General features: G+C 40.4%; 1 protein-coding gene across 1 annotated transcript; it reads left to right on the forward strand.

The window, feature by feature from the left end:
- The first annotated feature begins 3,947 nt into the window (after positions 1 to 3,947).
- On the forward strand, positions 3,948 to 19,910 carry kcnk6 (potassium channel, subfamily K, member 6). Its single transcript, XM_063493418.1, has 3 exons — positions 3,948 to 4,303; positions 11,889 to 12,281; positions 18,430 to 19,910. The coding sequence occupies exons 1-3, from the start codon at positions 3,988 to 3,990 to the stop codon at positions 18,669 to 18,671; spliced, it is 951 nt and encodes a 316-aa protein (XP_063349488.1). The 5' UTR covers positions 3,948 to 3,987; the 3' UTR covers positions 18,672 to 19,910.
- Positions 19,911 to 20,785: the final 875 nt, after the last annotated feature.

The following is a 20,785-nucleotide window of genomic DNA, read 5'->3' on the forward strand; positions in this document are numbered from 1 at the left end:
AGGGCCAGATGTGTCTCTCAGGCCTGTGTCAGGTCTTTGCAGGATTTTTTCCCCTTTAAGGACATGAATTTCAGATAATTGAACTTTTGTTTTTCCAAAAACATTGACTAACTTGTCCAGTTTCCTCAATTTTTTTATGGCCACACTGCACACTACAGTATGCTGACATATGCCAAGTTTTTGGCCAAGAGCTGTTTGGGAATCACCTTGTTGGTGCACAAATGCCATTTTATGCTTTATCTTTTGCAGTTTCCATAGATTCAACTAAACAAATGGAACAAATTATATGTTTTTGTGACATGGTGTACTTAGAGATAAAATTCAAAATTACTACACTCACACTTGTAGCTGCTGAAGGGACTTTTATTTAAAGGGGACCTGTAATGGTCACAACCTGTCCAGGATGTCCCCCACTATGGTAGCTTGGAAAGGCTGCAGCCCCCTGTGACCCTGTACAACAAAGTTGAAGAAAGTGCTACACAGTCGGTCAGAGCAATAGCATAAGACAGAATAAAAATAAACAGTTAAAAGGAGGGCAGGAAACAATAATACAATTGTTTGAAACAAAAACTAGCCACGAAATAACATACTAGTTTGAATCAAAAGCCAGACTAAAATAATACGTTTTAAGACACAATTTAAAAGACTGGATGGACTCGGAGGAACGAATATAAGGAGGGAGGTTATTCCAGAGTCTGGGAGCTACGACAGCAAAGGCCCGATCACCTCTGGACTTCAGACGAGACCTCGGTTGCGTCAGGAGGATTTGATTGGAAGATCTAAGTGCCTTATTAGGGATATACAAATGAAGGAGTTCACATAGATAGCTGGGAGCCAAATTGTTTAAAATTTTAAAGGTAAGCAAAAGAATTTTAAAATTGATACGATAATCAACAGGGAGCCAATGTAGGTTGGCTAAAACTGGTGTGATGTGGGCATAATTTCTAGTACCAGTTAAGAGATGCGCAGCTGCGTTTTGAACTAACTGGAACCGGTGAATAGAGGAAGATGGGAGGCCCGAGTAGAGAGAATTACAGTAGTCTAATTTGGAAGTGATAAGAGCGTGAATAAGCTTTTCAAGGTCCTTCAAAGGCAGGTATGGCTTTGCTTTAGATATCTGATGCAGCTGGTAGAAACTGTTTTTTACCACAGAGGAGATCTCTTTCTTGAGTTTAAAAGAGCTGTCCAGGAAAACGCCATGGTTTCTAACAGTGGGTGAGAGATGGCTACCAAGGGGCCCTAAGGCATCAGTTAGTTGTTCCAGCAGGGTGTGACTATCAAAAACTATAACTTCTGTCTTATCCTCATTCAGTGTGAGAGAGTTACGTGATAACCAAGTTTTGACCTCATTTAGACAGTCAAATAGGGGTTGCAGGAAAGTAGAGACATCCGATGTCAAAGGGAAATAAATTTGTATGTCGTCAGCGTAGCAGTGAAAGGAAATGTAATATTTTTTTAAATATTAATCCCAACGGCAGCATGTACAAGGAAAAAAGAACTGGGCCGAGCACAGATCCTTGAGGCACAACACAGTGAATGGGGGCAGAGACCCAGGAGTGTTGCCCCATGGCTACGGAAAACAACCTCTCTGAGAGATAGGATTTGAACCAAGATAAAGCTATGCCTTTAAGACCAACAACATGTTCCAGTCTTGAAATGAGAATGTTGTGGTCGACCGTGTCAAAGGCAGCAGTCAGATCTAGTAAAACAAAAAACCACGGGATGGATGGATGGATGGATGGATGGATGGAGCTACAAATTCTAGCAATGAAGAACAGTCTTTGGTAGAGGGCTGTTGACATCCCTCGCTCAGGTGGACGGGCTTCTTGCCATCTTCATCTGATGGAGGTTATCGCCAAGTTAATGTGGGTCTGATAAGATTTTCCTTATTTTCTGCCAAATATTTTATTGGTGAATGAGACATGAAGTGCCGCACAGCAAGAAGGTCCTGAGTTCAATTCCAACATCAGGCCGGGGTCTTTCTGTGTGGAGTTTGCATGTTCTCCCCATGTTTTTGCGTGGGTTCCCTCCGGGTACTCCGGCTTCCTCCCACCGTCCAAAGACATGCAGCTTGTGGGGATAGGTTAATTGGATAACCCAAATTGCCACTAGGTGTGAATGTGAGTGTGAATGGTTGTCTGTCCCTGTGTGTTGGCCCTGTGACAGACTGGCGACCTGTCCAGGGCGTACCCCGCCTCTCGCCCTATGACAGCTGGGATAGGCTCCAGCGCCCCCCGCGACCCTGAAAAGGATAAGCGGAAGCGAATGGATGGATGGACATGAAGTTTAGAAAAATAAGACCAATAAATGTACAAGCAATTCCTTTGAGCCAAAAGCTCATGCTTCAAACAGCTTTGGGGGTTTTTCTCTTCCTGGCTCTCTATGATGACATTGGTACCTGGTCAGCTCAGGCACAACAGCTCCACCCACCTGTTGTTCAGGTGTTGTTCAGTGAGGAGCAGTTGATCAGCAGCAAAACAAAAAACTTTCTTAAAGGGAATGGTAAAGGTAGTAAAATAACCTTTCAGATAGAGGATGAACTGAGGTGCCACACAAATGCCCAGTGTAAGACAAATAAAGATTATTTTGAATTTTAAATCAGGATAAACAGTTCTAATATAGTCCAAGAATAAATCATCATATATCTTTTGTCCATGTGAGCATTAAAAATGCTGTGGAAAGGCAGTGAGATGATCATGGATATCATGGAAACTGCCTGACCAGAATTCCTTAAGATTACTTTAAACTCCGTGGCAGAATAGACTCAGTTTACATGAAGAACTACTTAACAAAGTTATGAACAATGAAAGAATTTAGCGGATTTCACAGGGTGTTTTCTTCTTATCATCATCAGGATCCAGAATGACTTTTCTTCTGCTTATCAAAATATTGAATGGCACATTCAGAGGAGGACACAGGAGGGCTAAATGTGTGGAAGGGTGTGGACTTCCTCTGAGCCCAAAACATGCAAAATAAAAGCAAAAACACTTTGGGCCATAAAACACAAGACAAATACGGTATTACTGTTCCGTAAGTACACGAATAGAAGCATAATCTTACATACTGAATGGCTATCTACTCAAATTAAAGCCATTTGGGAAGTTGAAGAAAATGATTCATAAATCTGTGGTAATATGAAACAATACCAAAATGTTTGCTGTACATCAGTCGAAGAACTCCTACAGTCAGTCCAGGACTCTGGAAAGCTTTGGAAAATTGTGAAATTTAACTAGGACATAAACTTTCCAAATATATGTTTCATTTACACATCACATCATGACAACAGGTGTCTCAAGTGTTAATTTAATACCAGTTTGAATCAGTTTCGGTTTCACACCCATCTCACCGACAGAAACATTACCCACAATATGCCGTAACGCACAACCCAGAACCCGGTGGTGTGTTTCTGTGGAAACACTGGGACATATAGTGCATATAAACTGCACTTTTGAGCCGTTTTAATATATCAGAATATTTTCATAATGAACTTATTCGCATTAGTGAGAATAAGTGAAACATCGAGCTGTTGATTAAAAAAGAAAAAGCCTTCGAGACACGCTGGAGCCCGTGTCTCCCTCTGGTTTTACCTGAACACACAAAAAGCCAAAAGACGCTATTATTCTAGTTTGTCTTTTTTCTTTCTTTCTTTTCATGCGTTTTTAATGACAAGCACAGAGATTATTTTTTTCTGGTGATTCTTAAGAACAGTGGTAATATTTTTCAGGCTTTTCTTGAAATTAGGGACGGGTGTATCATGGGAAAGATGTGATCATTTAAGTCTAATAAACGAATAAACGCACCTGGATTCGTGCAGGACCCAGGATGCACAACGGACTCTGAGCTGAACACACCCCCTGTTCCTGCTGTGGGAGGAGGATGCAGTGACAAGGAGGGGTTCAAGTTCAATTAGGACGGCCCCCGAATAGTTTTCACACAAAGAGGAAAAGAGAGGAACAGAGAGAGTAGCTCCAGAACTAAACCTAAGACATGGCTTTAGTAGGCAGGTCGTGGCTGTTGCTCACAGGCTTTATATTGTTTTATGTCATCTACCTGCTTTTCGGAGCCCTGATTTTCTCCACCATCGAGCGGCCGATGGAGGACAAGCTGCGACATGATATGGAAGTTCTGAAGAAGGAGTTTCTGAACCAGAGCTGCGTCAGCGCCGCGTCCCTCGAAAACTTTCTGCTCAAAGTGCTGGCGGCCAACAAGTACGGCGTCTTCGTCCTCAGAAACGCCTCCGCTACCTCAAACTGGGACCTGGCATCGTCCATGTTCTTCGCTAACACTCTGGTCACCACTGTCGGTGAGTGCAAACAAAAGTGTGAAGAAAGTTTGGCGAGAAAACACCTGAGGGCGTTTTTGCGCACAGTGGAGCCTCGGCAATGTTACGCATTACCGTAAACTGCAAACAGGCTGAACCAAAGAACGTCTGGAGTCCACTGAGGGGATGTCCGTGGTTTTAGTATGAGGAGGGAAACACAAAAACAATGCTGGGTTAAGTGCAGGTGGCAGTTTTCTGGAGTTATGTTGCCACGTGTTATGGATGTTGTAGCTGTGACTCAAAGCTTGAGCTATTTAAGACCTAAACGCAAACCGATGTATCGAGCTCAGGGGAGAAAAAAAGTTTCCACTATACGTTGTTTCCTTTTAATCTGTTAATCTGTAAAATTCCCAAATCTGCGTGTAGATGAGGGAAATTCCCTCATCATGTGATTTATTTCTGGTCTTACTTTGAAAGTATGAAGCAGGTATTTAAGTAAAGGGGGAATTGATTATCATAAATTGATTATCATACATCGGTGAGTTTACCAAAATATTCGTGGGTCTTGTGTGATCTGAGCACCTGTTCTGTGTTCAGTATGTAGCAGCCTGACCTGGATGTTAGAGGAAGTGAAGGTTCAGCTGTGTGAGAGCAGAATACATCACAGAGGTTTTTGTGGGACCAGCCAGGTTGTCCACACTGGGTTCTTTGTGGTGTTCTGCTGGCCTTGAACGACTCACTTACCTGCAGGCCCAAATATAAAGCACATTGCACCAAATGCTTGTTACTTAAGTGTTTGATGATACATTAGTTTAGTTGTTTATATATTTATTTTGTTTTTCAGGCTTTAGGCTGGAGGGAAAATGGTATTCTGTACACGCAAAATTCATATCAGCGGTGTCAGTGTGTTAAAAATGGGCTTGGAGACTTTAAAGTCATAACTGGAGAGCTTATGACAGAACCAGAGGAGTAGATACTGCTGCATGATGGGAAATGTAGGATCAGATCATTTCACATTAAAACAGAGGGTTTGGGAGAAGCTGAAATATCTTCAGCACACTTTGTGGCTTCCTCTTAAGTCCTGCAACTTTATGAGAGAAGTTAAGTGACAATGCAAGAATTTCATTAGAAATAACCTTAAAATTTGATCTTTGGCATTTGGCAAATTGTTCTATGGTGTCATTGCAATCACGGAGTTAAATATACAATCATGTGAAAAAGAGTATTCAAAGGATTCTTAAAAAAAACAAAAACTAAGTGATTCAGAAACTTTAGCAGCAGTAACTTAAAAGTTTTCTGTATAATTAGCAGTCTCTCACATCTTTGTGAAGCCACCCACTCTGGGGCCTGTGGAGTCTCAGATGTAGTTGTTGGGCATTGCACAGTCTGACCTTAGGGTGAGTTTGCGGGGATGTTAACAATTCCACATGCTTCCTGGGAATCTGGTGGAATTGTTGACACAAATGCTCAAATGCTCTGACCAGATTGTGCAGAGACCAGTGAAAACTTCCTTTTTCACATGACTGTACATTATCAGTAGGTTTTCTGGTCCCAGGCTGGAAAAATAAAATTCAGTGAAGACTTCCGCTGAAAAAAAGTTTGAGCAAAGATGGTTTGATCCTTGTCTGGGCAGCTAAACATGCAACTAACATGGATTAACAAAAACCTACATTTAAAAAAAGCCCTTCATTCTACACATTTCATTTTATTTTTCATGCATTTTTACCAAATAGCTCCTCGTGTTGTTGAAAATATCCAGTGATGGTTTGCTGTGGATACACAGTGTCATAAAACAACACCCTCGACATTTAATTAGACACACTGGGACTCCTCTGTGGGACGCTCTCAGCCGAGCCACAGAGCTGTCTGTCGTTCAGAGGTACAAATTCATGCTCTGCTTCCAGAGCTTCTCAGCCGGTTTAGTTATTGCCATTAAAAATGCACATTTACCTACAATTTTTCAAGTCCCAGTGAAATGGTACAATATGCACTTAATTTTATGTATTTCCTGTTTAAACAGGATGTTGAGGCAAAATGCAAAAGCAGTGCATGGTGGGCCTGCCAGCAAGGCGTGTTCTGAGATGTTAAGTAACAGGAAGGAAAAATGTTTGTCACAACGTCTTGTGTCTGTGATTAAAGCTGCAGTTTCAGCCACATAATTAACCTCAGCTGAAAGAAAAAAAAATATCTAGAAAAACAAGCCAAGCCAGATGGGCGGTTTGTAAATGAGATGGCATTCAGGTCTTACTTTTTGTTTTGATTTTTAATTGCTGTGATGTACAGTGCTGTGCAAAAGTCTCAAGCCTGTCCTTATTTCTTAATTTTGCCAGGAAAATGGGAATGCAATGTTTTATTGAAACATGTGCAAACATAAATGTAAATTCGGTGCATAAAGCAAAAGCGGAGTTTGTACAATTCTGATGAACCTGAGAGTCAACATTCGGTCTGATCGCCTTTCATCGCCAGCACAGCCTGAACTCTCTTAGCCAAGCTTTCTTGTAATTTCTTTAATTAGTCTCCAGGATCAGTTCTTCAGGTTTCTTGGAGGACATTAAAAGCTCTTGTTTGGATATTTAGTGCTTATTTGCTCTATTCTGTCACGCTGCTCCACTAACTGCCACTCTATCCTCATGGTATTGCAGTTATCAGTTTGGGAAGAAAGAATTGTTATTCTCCACTCAGACCAACTTATGTAAAATGATGGACTTTGGTACTTACAGTTTCTTTAGCAACTGTTTTGCAAATCTCTCTGTGTTATAAAACACAGTGTATTGGTCCAGTCTCAGCTACACTGGCTTCTGGTATCCTACAGGACTAAAGTTAAAATGCTCATATATAAAATCTTACTTGAACTTGGACAATGTTGCATATCTGACAGTTTGTCTCCTCATAGTCCAACACGCCCTTTTAGCTCCTCCACTGCCAAACTGTAATCTGTTCAGTACTCCTGACAGAAAAATTGGGGATCCAGCTGTTGCAGTTTTTGAATTTTTATATGTGGACTATTTTTTTTTTATGCATGTGAAGCCTTTGAATCACCATATGTGATACACAGTAGAATTGAAATGCATTATGTTAAGGTCCAGGCGCTGGTGGAGCCAACCTATGACTGATGGAGAAAAACACAATGGAAAACTAGCTTTGTGTGCTTTGTTTGGAATCCTTGTAATGACTGTTTCCAGATGGTACTGCATGGTGGATAAAAGTCTGACGGTACTTTTCTGCATTCGTAATTCCATCAATTGTGACAAGATCTCCAACATCTGTGGCTGAAATGCAGATCTAAACCATGACAGAGTCTCCACTGTGTTTTACAGATAGGTTTTAAACACTCACTGTTGTACCTCTGTACAGTGTAGGAACTGTGACAGATTTTCAGTCCAGATAACTGCCCCTCCCTGAGCCCGGTTCTGTTAAAAAGGAGCTTTTCCTTCCCACTGTTAACTGATACTTGCTCAAAGGGGCTTGTTTGCTTGTTGGGATTTCTCTCTATTATTGTAGAGGCTCTATTTTACAATATAAAGCACCTCGGGGCAACTGTTGTTGTGATTTACCATTTTATAAATGAAATTGAATTGAATACTCAGGGTATTTCTGATGAGACTAGGGGTAGGAATCAGATTAACTCATGACATGTTATTATCACGGTATGATCAGACAATCCAGTGACTCTGTGATACATTGCAAAACAATCATGCACAGTATATCATGATATCTTTGTAACTGAAAAATAAAAAATACCCCAAAAAAGTGGAATTATCTATCATCGTTGCTGTATCTTTGTGCGAATTATCATTATTATTCAATATTAACATGTCAATATTGCCTCCCTTTGTGCTATACTTCAAAAGTATTGCAGTATATTGCCACTGAAGTACTTTGTCTCACACTAGCTTGTGATGTGGTGGCAAATCTGAATTAATGTTAAAGACATACTAGATACAAACCTGTACACCTATATTTTAATTCTAGCTTTAAAGTTACAGAAAGAGTATGCATGTATCAATGATTAGAAAATAATGGGCGAAGGTCAAACTACAGAGCAAACAATGTGTCTGCTACCCCCTCATGTTTGAGTCTTCCCAGTGTCTCTGTGTGTATAACCAACCTAAAGAGTAAACTAACTGTTTAAGATAAAACTGTCAGAAATTAGCTGTCAAGTTGGCGACTTGAGCTTGACAGTTTTTGACGAATGTCACAACCAAACATCTGCAGCAGCTGTCTTCGTGCCGCTCTTATTGCACCGCTCCGCTGTGTTGGCAAACTGCTGCGAAGGCGGTCACATTCACAGGCTTGCTGTTATAAATGACACTCGCGCATGATCGCTGAAGAAATGCAAATTCATGCATGAAGCAGAACAGAATGGCCCTTTGTGTTCAGCAGAGGCTGGGTGACACTTCCTTAAATGGTGTAACGTGTTTAGCTGCGTTATGATCTCACTGAGTTTTTTTTAACATGCCGGTACTCAATTCAAGGCAAAAAGAGGAAGCAGCAGATGCACTTAGATAGTGAAATTTATAGTCTCTCACTACAACAAGTATGTTGAGTAGAAGGAACAATAGTTGTTTTGTTTTTTTACGATCAGTGGACATTTTGGGGAGTAATTAAAAAAAATTTCAACCTGCTTTACCACTCACCACGTCTAGATTTAAGCTTTAGTGACTGACATGTTTCCCTAACAGCAGGGAGAAAACATCCAGCTCATGTTCTTTGTAATGTTTGTCAGTGTCACTGTTGAACTTTTGGACAGAGCAAAGGTGGGAGGGGGACTTACTAAAAATCTGCAGGCAGCTAACAGCTGATGAGCTGGTATAGCTGGGACCGAGTGGATGAAACTTACACTGCACATTGGATAAATGGCATATTGTCAGATGTTAAACGCCAAACAACAGCTTCCATGTGATCTTAAATGCCTTCTAGTCAGAGGCTGACATCATTGATCAAACACTCTGCGCACACACCCAGAGACGCAACACTTACTACAGGGACACAAAAGCATTGAAGATAAGAGCAGAAATGACAGACGAGGACAAAGTGACCGTGTTGTACACAGGAACAAAAACTACTAAGGTGTGACAGAAAGATGGCCACAGATCTAAAACAAAACTGCAGCGCTATCAAGAAGCTACCAAAAAAAGGAGCGAGGTGCTAATAACTGTGCAATGATCATAAAACATGGAAAACGATCACAAAGAGAAGCAAAATTTTCAATTTCCCAAATCCATTTTACAGGGTGATTCTTTTTACCCTGATTTGTTCACATTCTTGATTCAGTCTTCTAATTTTTGTGTATATATGCAATACAAACAACACAGCAGTCAGCTCAAAGAACAAAAGCGCCACACTAAGACAGGCCTGTAAGCTCCTGTGTTTTGCTGGTTTTAAAAAATATGAGAAACATTATCTCCGACCCTGCCATGGCTTTAAATAAATGTATTTGTCTTATCTAATTTTGTGTACCTTTTCACTGAATAAGCCCCTGGATAGAAACTTTAATTCAGATAATCTCACTGAGGCTCTAAGTGGAGCTTTGGTAGTGTCAGAGGCAAAACAGGGTAAAGGGTGTTAATTATTGTTAATTCAATGTAATCTATTTGTGACAACTACTGAAGTGACAACTGCAAAGTCAGATCAAAGCCAAATACATCAAACCAACGGGCAATATCAGCACTGGGCTTCATCGTGTGGAGTGGTCTGCTTCGGTCAGAGTGATGCAGAATTCATCAGCAGAGATAAACGGTTCCATGTGTCTGTTAACAAGCCCTCCAGTTTACACTAAAAGTGGGAAATGGTACTTTCTATGGTATTTGCTGCTGTCTAGATGAGTATAGTCCACTGCATATGTGTGTGTGTGTAACGTCACGGTAACTTTAGCTACATCTGCCTTGAACCTGTGCTTGCTTTGAAAGAGAGCTCACGCTGAACTCTGTTAAACGCCCGAAGGCTTCAGTTTAACCGACAGGAGATTGTGTCATCATCTCAGCTGCTCTGTAGTCAAAGTGACATCAAATCTTTAGTTTGAGAAACACATCATGTTTTTGAAGCATGAGTTCACGACCCCTAGAAAACAAAGGCTGTGCTCATTCTTAGCGTGCACATCAACATTGTCTTATCAACATTGTGACCACGTTCACGCTGCAGACAGCGGACCAGTCTGTGGCAATAGAAACATTTGCCCAGGTTTTTGTAGTCATGCACTTTACACACAGCTGATTTCAGCACTACACCCATCTTAGCATTGCTGTTTTTTGTTTGTTTTGGTTTTTGTTGCCCGTGTCCTCTGGAAATGATGATGATGATTTTGACAAAGACAGCTCTGTGCTTCTCCAGGTCTGGCTCAAAGGAACACCTGGCAGCACCTTTTTAAACACATTATCCAAATGTGGCCAGTGATTTGGATAACGTTATTATGGCAGGACTGGATAATAATGTTTGCTTTATTACTCAGGAATGTTTGTGTCATTCTTTTACAGGCTAAAAATACCATTTAAATTAATGTAGGCAGATTTCAGACTTTTTCTCAAACAGCTGTAACTTAAAGGGCTACAGATGTTCTGCACAGGCGGAGGGCTGGATGGTTGTTTTATAGCTCCATTTTAAAATGAAAGCTGTTTTCTGGCGTTTGTGTAGTAACCTAATGTTTTGTGATCACATACAGCAGATGGTGTGCTGTTTGCACAAACCAAATATAAAGGAACCTCCTAACCCCCACCCCGGCTGATTATTTACATATATATTTACACTGTTTAAACAGTTTTACAGGATACAGTCCTTTCTGGTCTTATCTTTGTCTGGTCAGTACTCTGTGCGTCAGTGTTTTCAGTCTGAGGTACTTTTAACTGCACTCAGCTGTTGTTTTCGTTCCTTTCCTTTGTGTGTGTAAAGCTTTTATATCACGCCACCAGGTTAAAGCTCCAGCAGAAGATTCATTTGCAGTAGTTTCACTTCTGCTGGTAGATAATCCCTGTAGGCAGTTGTGACAGATCCTCAGTGAGTTGCTTATGCTGGAGTCTGAGTTTTATTGTCTTCCTACCAGCACTGGTACCCTAACATTGACTAAAGCTGCTGTTTTTCTGTAGCTTCAAGTTAAAAAGTCTGGGGCAAATTACGTGCTGCTGTTGCAGCCAATAACCCTACCTGACTCTGTAACATCAGTGTGCTCATTAGCACATTAATCTATTTTTATGCTCTACAGCTGTCCAGTAACTCATTAATGTTATAATGCTCCATTTTTGCTAGAAACGTTTGGAGCTATATTGACTTGAGTGCTGATGATCAATGTGGAGGCTGCTAATTTGACTGCATTATACTGTTTATATTGTTTTTGCGCATCTGAGTTATATCAGTAAGGACAAAATACATAAGATCCCTTTTTTGTAATCCAATACAGTTCAACAGCACCAGAAATAGCAGCTTGCAAATCACAATACAGCTCAAATATTTTAAAGTGTTACATTAATGTTTTTAATTAAATTACATTTAGATTTATTGAATTACTCTTGTAACATATGTGACTTTTGATCTAAAAAATGTAAATAATAAGCACAACAATTTCTGTCATGTCTTTTCTATCGTCTCATCTAATTTCCCACTTCCCCTAAAACTTGTCATGTTGCTGTTCCTCCAGGTTATGGTCACTCCACTCCTCTGTCTGACACTGGGAAAGCTTTCTCCATCTTCTACGCCTTGTTAGGCGTTCCCTTTACCATGCTGGTGCTCACCGCCTGTGTCCAGAGGCTCCTGTACCCTCTGGTCCTCGCTCCGGTGAGCCTGCTTCAGCGGTCAGGCCTGGAGCCTCGGCCCGCCACTGTCGTCCACTTTGTGTTGCTGCTGTTTCTTGTGGTGCTGTGCTTTTTTGTGGTGCCAGCAGCCATCTTCACCAAGTTGGAGGAGTCCTGGAGCTTTTTGGATGGCATCTACTTCTGTTTCATCTCTCTGTGCACCATTGGACTGGGGGATTTTGTGCCAGGGATGCAGCCAGAGCAGAAGTATAGGACACTGTATCTTGGTGCTGTCATGGGTGAGTCCGTTTGTTTGTAGACTAGAAATGCATTCGTCCAGTGCACTCAATTCAAGTGCAGCCACGGGCTGAACCAGGTTACAGCTCAGATAAACCACATTGTTAAAGTAATTTTTGGCTCTTTTTCTTACAGGCGGGGGACTTGCTTCTAATCAAACCGATGTTACATTACTTTCACAGAACACAGATTTTCTGGTTGATCATGTCAGACTTGCCTGTGATTAAAACATAAAGCATTAACGCTTAACAATTCATGTATAATTTCTGTGTAAGGGGCTCAGGTCAAATTTTCAAATTTGAGTTAGGACACAGAGTTAGGAAAGTTGGCTTAGAAAAAGAGAAATGAATCTGTAATATCATCAGATCGGCCAGATTCTAACATAAAATAAAAATGGGAAAAAAAAAAAAACTGATGTGAATCCACTTAGTATACTGCTGATAACCACATTTAGGAGGAAGCACACTAAGGTTACGCAGCCAGCTGGTAGTTAAGCTAATAGAAAGCATAAAGAAAGCTAATTTTGTAATGACACAGACAAATTCTTTGTGTACAGATAAACATAATCTGATTCTGAAAAATCAAACAAAGAGCTGAAAACTGCAGCTCGTCTAGTGGCCACAAGAAGATGATTCCTAACAGCAGATGATATCAAGATGATTATCTTGATCAAGACTATATTTCTATCAGCTGTGCACCCCTATTACTTGGCACTGATTAGCAGACGCTACTACAGTTTAGCTCTAGTCTGTAACGTATTACTCCACTTTTTCATCTAAATACGGTCACATCTGGCTGTGAGGAGCGAGGTTTTAAGATGCTGAATTCAAAACTAATATTTGGTGATATGGCAACTGCTTCCATCTTTCATTTATGGTCTGAAAGTGAACCTTTTATTTGGTTTGGATTTTATGCTAACACAGATGAAGTGCAAGCTGTTCAACTATGTTTTAGGTGGATAAGTTCATTTATTTTATCCAAAGTCGCTCGCTGATCCACTTCACTTATGTGGAAGTCATTAATAACAACATGGCCCTAAAGTCACAGTCCCAGGATAACACACCTCTCCTTTAAGACTGCTTATCTGTATGTTTGAGAAGAAGGTGTTGTCTCATCATGGCCCAGAGCACAGCAGAGCTCATATCAGTGCATGTTTAAGCTCAGAGTCGGGTCTTACAAACATGCTTTAAAATTGCTACCACCATTTTTAATCTTAGTCCTAATCTCACAGTAAACGTATCATAAATAAGTAAAAGCAACCTGAGTTGGGGTTCAGTGCTTAGGTGACTATATTCATGTCTGAAATTTCTGTATAAAAACTTGTACACATGTGTTTTGCATGTCAGCCACTGTGTGTGTGTGTGTGTGTGTGTGTGTGTGTGTGTAGTAGAGCATGGTGTGTATCATTTGCATTTTACTAAATCTGTAAACGAGCTGTCCCGCTGTGTCTGACCTTTGAAAGCTTTTTTTTTTTTTTTTTGTATGAGTGGGTGCCTGTTCTGTTTCCCTTGTGCATGTGCACGAGGATATGCGTGCCTGTGACGCCGCACACAGTCCAGCCAAAATTTTAACTCTGCTTTAAAATTTTACACAGTAGCATGCTAAGAATAGGGTGAAATGAAATGCACAAAGAGAGGTGGGGAAGAAGGTAAACATGAGTAGAATAATACATCCAGTACAGTGTGCTTTGAATGTGAACCTTTTTTTACTGAAAATTTCCACGCATTGCTTGAACTGTGGTGACTAAAGATGAGCAAATGCATGGGAGCAACCAGGTTTTTAACCTGGACAGCTCCTGTAACTAACCACTAAACACACTGTGTGTGACCTGTGACTTACACTAAAAAGAAAAGGTATCATTTATTTACCTCTAACATAAATTAAAATAAAACATTAGAAATTTATTCCAGCATGATAGAAAGCCGGTTGTTTCATGGTGTTTGTGCTTTGATGTTGATGATGGCTAAGAATATAGCTGAAACTCCACTGCACCTGTGGGTGTGGTAGCAATGGTTGATAACCTGGGTACATGGCACACACCGAGGTTGCTGTGGTTTGTCTTGTGAGGGTCACACGTAGCTACTACATGCCTGCAGAGCTGTAAAGGGGAGCAGGTCCACCACAATATCTGAAACAGCTGCAGAGGCACAGAGTGAGAGGGGGGCGGTCTTTCCAAAAATCATTAAAGAGAGAAGAACTGGGGGCCGAAAAGTTGATAGTATTTTTTTTTTATAAGAGAACTGGATTCAATGCAATGAAAGGAATTGCATGAGATGCATTGAGATCTGTGAGTGTAGAACATATTGGCAATATGTTCTACACTCACAGACAATTAAAATCTCTTGAATCTTGAATCTTTTTTTGTCCTGCTGCTCTGACAGAAGTTGACCTTTTGTGGCTTTGTCTTCATTCTCACCTCTGATGTGAGAAGCAGCACCTCTCGCTGCCTTTTTCTCGCTACCAAGTCAGGGTTGACAGGTTGGCGGTTCCTCATAAATTGAATCTCCTGTTTGACTTTATCTGTTAGCTTTCTGTAAATTGAAGTTCACTTTTCTGTGTAGCTCGTTTGAAGTTGAGCTGACTTTGAGGAGAATCGCACAAAAACAAAATAAAGTGATATCTGACTTTGACGTTTGTTCCTCGGTAAGTGCAACAGCACTCAGACTGTGAAGTCGGGCTTAAGTGCTTAGATCAAACATCTGCTGTAATTATAGCCCACATAACCCCGGAAGACCTTTTTGTTTAGTGGTATATAGACGTCCATGCCAAGCATAGGAAACAAAGAACTCTTGTCTTCAGGATGGAGTTGAATTGAAATCTATTATTCTATGCGTGCATTTTTTCTTCTTGTGACCCAATGAAATAAAAGTTCATTTAGGTAATGCTACAAAAATGACAGATAAATGATCACAGGTGTTTGAAGGTTACTTATGAGCATTAAGACTGCCTCACCTTCTGGAGGGCTTTCATTTCTCTGACTTTGACCAACATCTCCCAATTTTGTCTGAAAATCGCTGGAATTATTGGGATAATTATGAACTCTGGTGCATGCATTCAAATCCTTTTCATTCTGCACCAACACTCGCCATACTTTACAGTGCAGCTAAAATAAGGAGGTGACCGTGATGATCAATACACACTTAACATCTGCATGTTAAGGCTCTCTGAGCATTTTAACAGGCTGATGTTAACAGTTATCAGTTAAAGTTGAGCTTCTAAACTGTTTGTTTTATTAGTAAATGAAGAATGTGCTCTTTATAGAGTGCATTTCCATAACATGTTTATTAGTATATGATATTATGGAGGGGGTATTTGTGAGAGAGGCGCACTAATAAGCTTCTAAAGAGATAATTATGAGCAGAATTGAGTTCTGTCACGACAGTCCCCGTTTCTCAGTTGCCCACCGCTGTGTAGGAGGGTATTCCCATATGAGTCAACTGTGCATGTGTGCATCGTGTTTAAAACCTTACATAGATGCCCGTCTGTTTTTTCTGGCAATCAAAAAACTCTGTTATCACATGATGGAGGTTATTTCCATAGTCGGCTGTTGTTGTTCAGCTTCTTTGTGGGCTTCCTTTTGGTAATCGAGTCAGAGCTGGAATGACCTTTGTGTCTAAAAGCAGGCTTGCTGTTTTGTATCTGTGGGCTCAGTCAGAGTGAATATCTACAGTGAATATCTGACAAACACACACTGGGATGAATGAGGTCTGCTGTTTACAGGTGGAGAGAATGCAGCATTTCACACAGTTTCTTTAATTTCCTTTAGAGCCCTCCAACAATTTAGCTAGGAGGGAAAATTCACCCTGTAGTACTTTAAACTCCTTTGATCTCACCTGTTAACGTGTTTCATTTTGATGAGGAGCTCAGGAGCACTGCTGAAAGCTGCGTTTTCCTTCGTGTTGCCCACAGCTAATCCCTTGACTTCAGGTTGGAAGGAGGCCGAGTGGAGGAGCTCACAGGGACCGGCGATGTTGCTCTCTTGTCCCTCAGGCTGCTTTATATAACAGTGTAGGTCAAGTCAGATTAACCCAAACAGCCCCTGGTGGTTCTGGAGAGGATTAGTGACAGACTGCAGCCCGATGCATTGTTCCTCAGCTGAAGTGCTGTGTGGTAAAATTGAAAAGGAACCTATTTTGAAAACTGAAAAACTACTTTAGCTCCTCTTCCTTCTAAATATGCTGTCATGGTTATGTATTGGTAGCAGTGTAGGTGCTTTGAAGACCTTTGCAGACCTACGTTTGCATGCTATAGGACTGTGTTCTGTCACTTTACATATGCTGTTTGTATACAACTATATATATTTATGTATAACTCAGAACATAATGTGGATGTGGTAAATGAAAGTAGGTAATCTTCTGGAAAGTGTGCTTAAGCAGTTTTCTGTTAGCAAAGACGTTTCTATCATTTTCAGTCGTCGTGCCATTTTAAGCATTATGAGAATTCTGAGTTTTCCATCGCTCCTGCTGGTGGTATTTAAGTCATTCTTTGCAGGATTATGTGAAATTAAGGTTGAATGCAATACGTACAATGAAGTTTACTATAAAGTTATGCTATTTAAAGGCTTCAGACATGTTGAAACGTATTTTGTACAGTTGAATACATCAGTTTTTGTTAACTTATTCTGTGTGCGTGCGTGCCTTTCCAAATCATGTCCAATCAACTGAATCGACTGGTCGACTGCAGTCAAGTTGTAGAAACGATGTTCTAGAGTAAACGAAACCTTAGTTTGGCCTAATACCCTCATACTTGGGTGTCAGGCATGTCCAAGTAGGAGGAAATCCTGGGACAGACCCAGGACATGCTGGATAAATGTGCACCTTGGCTAGTTCAAGAACAACCTTGTTAACCTTGTGCAACACCTTCAACCACTCTGGCAATCAGTCTGAGTTAGTTTGCACCGATAAGCACAACCTTTTGGCAACTTATACCAATCATATCTATAATCACAAACTGATCGTAGCTGCCAGCTTGACCCTATTAACTTGCAAACTGAACAGACTGATCGCTGCCTAAGTAAGAACAAGTCAAAACAATTCGCCAACTGCTGCAGGGCTCTTCCACTTTACTGCAAATAAATACCCGGGAATCCCCGAACCTAAAAAACAAGTCTTGCTTGCCTTTAAATAATGCGCTTAAAACTACCATAACCTGAATGACTGGCAACCTACACAGATACAGTGAGAAGTAAATCTTCTGGGATGGAAGTTTGGAGTTTAAACCAATCTTGAACTTATCACCAGCTGCTGTTTTTAACCATGATGAGTTTTATAGTCTGTGAGAAAAAGATTCAAACTCCTAGTCAGACTAATTCATATAAAACGTGTTACATTTGTAACATCTAATGTGCATCTTTATTTCTTCTACACCACTTGTGACAGTAGCCGTACTTTTCTGAAGCTTGGGAATCTTTAATCCTTCACTGTTTTCTTAGAGCTGGCCTGCTTGTGCTGTGAGAGACTGCTGCTCATGGCCTGAACTCTGTGAACCACTTAATGCACACATTACACAGTAAAACCACATGGATTTCTTTAAGGCACTCGCAAGAATCAGAGCAGAAGTAACAAAGGTTGAGATTTTATTTTCACCTTTGCCACCTTGAGGGCACTTTTGTTCTTCTTTTGGTTAAATGAATGTTTAAAAATTGGTTTTTAGTCAAGTGTATTCTGACTTATTTTCTCTTTACCAACTACGTGAGTTTTTGAGTTTCTTGCTTGTCTAAGATCATAAAGTAACCATGCATCTTTGTAGTATTTTCTTTTTAATTAATACCAACAAATAATATACTTGAAATTCTGCACATAATGCATCACACAGCTATTTGTGGTTGCATGTACTGGTAGTCTACCAATGCCTAAAAGCTGTAAAGAGCTGTAACATTTTCATAACCTGCTGGTTCTCATAAGCTGATAGATTTAGTATCACACCTGCTGCAGTATTGCTTTTTCCAACCTCAGTGTTGCATAATAAGTGGCTCACCAGCACAGTCAAAGAGAGAATACCTACATGTGGTTTTATGTGGTATTTGGAGCCACAGCTGAAGAAAGGCTGAAACATTTATCGAAATTAATCACCGGTCAAATTCTGTTAAATATCCTTACATTTAAAAAATCCATCTTTTCCCTCCTGGCTTCTCTCTCTCTCTGTCTCCAGTGTACCTGTTCTTGGGTCTGATGATGATGTACCTCGTGCTACGCACCTTCCACAAGATGTCTGACGTGCATGGCCTGACTACCATGCTGCAGCTGCCACGCTGTGAAGATTCTGACCCGGATGAGGACAGAGAGCCCATCGTGGATCACGGCGAGAGTCCCCAGAGGCAGACAGAAAAGGGTGCCAGCAATCACCTTGAGCCGGGATCACAGGTGTCCTACAACACCATCAACAGGGGCTGAGCTGTGAGGACGGAGAGAAAAGGGAAAGAAGCTCCATCTCTCACAAATCCCTACGTCTTGAACCACTGATGGAACATGAGGACTTGGTGGGCTGATTCTGAATTCTTGTCTCAGTTTTCTTTTTTTTTTCCTTCTTCTTGTTCATTTTCTTCCTTTTTTAACTCATTTAAAAAAAATCCATTGGAGGAAATATTAAAGAGGATTAAGATGGGTTTCAGGATTGAGTATTTGAGAAATAGAGGGCCACCAAAGAGTTTAGGAGTGGGTATCGCACCTCGTGTTGCACACAGGGACAGATTCTCCCAACCAGGGCTAAAAGGAAAACATGTCCCTCTTACACACCAGTGTAACTGTGCTGTTTACAGTCAGGATTGCACATGATGGGCTTCGGCCTAAAACTTCTGATGCAGTTTAGTTGTTTTTTTTGTTTCCTCTTTGGTCTTCTTGCTTTTCTGCGACAGGTTTGTCTCGCTGACAAACAAATATTGTCTTTAATGTATTTGTGCTGAAGCTGAATATTTTACTTTTTTATGTGGGTGCATTCATTGTTTATCTCCTTATTCTTCTTCCTGGTCAAAACACCTCCCACCTATCCATCCATCTATGTTCATAGCACTGATCAGACTTGAGCTAGTTTGAACCTTTCCATCTTTATACCACAAATGATCACAACTGCAATAAATTAAACTTATTAAAGCTTGAGATCATTACCTCAGATTGAGTATTTGAAGCAGCAGGAGCGTTAAGGGGAATCTTATTTAATTAGACATTGTTTAAGTAGTCGTTTTTATGTGGGTAGGTCATGAAGGGCAAAGAAGCCACAGATGAGCAGTTTACCTCCTGCTTTATGCTGCTGCCCCCTAGCGTCTGTCTGTATGTAATGCAACATATTGATAATTATGTCTTTAAATGTTCAACATAAGAATGGAGGGAGTGAACAAAGGATGAAGAAAAGAAAATGACACCAGATAAATAAAACTGAGCGTTTAATTGTGGTGAATAATTTTAAGAGAGAACCAAATTTCAAACAGAAACCTGTCCACATCTGTGACTTCAAACATCTGGAATGGTGTCCATCAGAGAAACACTTGAAATGCACTTTAATGGTAAAACTGATGTGAACAGTAAAGTTAGTTAAAAGTAGTGAATTTATCCAATACTGTAAAATAAGTGTGTGTGTGTGTGTGTGTGTTGTAGTGTAGTAAAATGTAGCTTATATTCACTATGAAAAGTTGTAAATTAAAGGAACTTTGTAATATGTTGCCATGTTTGTCTTTTTATTCTTCAATTCACAGCATTTGTACCTTTTCGGAATCTTTAAATGTTACATATAAGAACTGTAAAAGTTACAAAAAAAAACTGAAGTCATTATTTAAAGGATAACAACTGATTTTTATTTTTGCCTTACTATTACAAGGTTGGATGCTACTAAATGAGGGTGATGTTTAAAAGCTTTGTGTGTAACGGTGCAAAATTAATATTTTCAAATAATGAGCTAAAAGCTGTTTTGTGTTGTCTACTGTTCAATCCTGTTTTTTAAGGGGCAGCCAATCAACAACCAAATCATCTAACTTAAGATAGATGTGTTAAAGCAGGAGTGGGGAACTCCAGGCCCTAAGGGACGGTGGCCTGCAGGTGTTAGATGTGTCCTTGATCCATCACAGCTGATTTAAATGGCTAAATTACCTCCTCAACATGTCTTGAAGTTCTCCAGAGGCCTGGTAATGAGCTAATCATTTGATTCAGGTGTGTTGACCCAGGATGAGATCTAAAACCTGCAGGACACCGGCCCTTGAGATCTGGAGTTCCGCCACCCTTGTGTTAAAGCAACTGAGGGTTTGCACCGAAGCCTGGAATAAGTAGGTAAGTTTATTTTTGACCTGAGAGTCATGCAAAGCTATTTTAGTAAAGGTCAAAGTGGAAAATATGATGCTGGAAATGAAAATAACAGGTCTGCTTTAATGCCCAAATAGTTTTATTTCACTGTTTCACTCACAGTTAAAAAGTGAGAGCAAAGCCAAACACTGGATTTGTGCCAGTTTCATTTTGGGTATAGTGTGTGTTTTACTGAAGTGTGTGAATACATTAAAATCCATTTTAAGTTCAGTTACTGG

The sequence above is a fragment of the Pelmatolapia mariae genome, linkage group LG14 (genome assembly GCF_036321145.2).
Source record: "Pelmatolapia mariae isolate MD_Pm_ZW linkage group LG14, Pm_UMD_F_2, whole genome shotgun sequence".
NCBI lineage: Eukaryota > Metazoa > Chordata > Actinopteri > Cichliformes > Cichlidae > Pelmatolapia > Pelmatolapia mariae.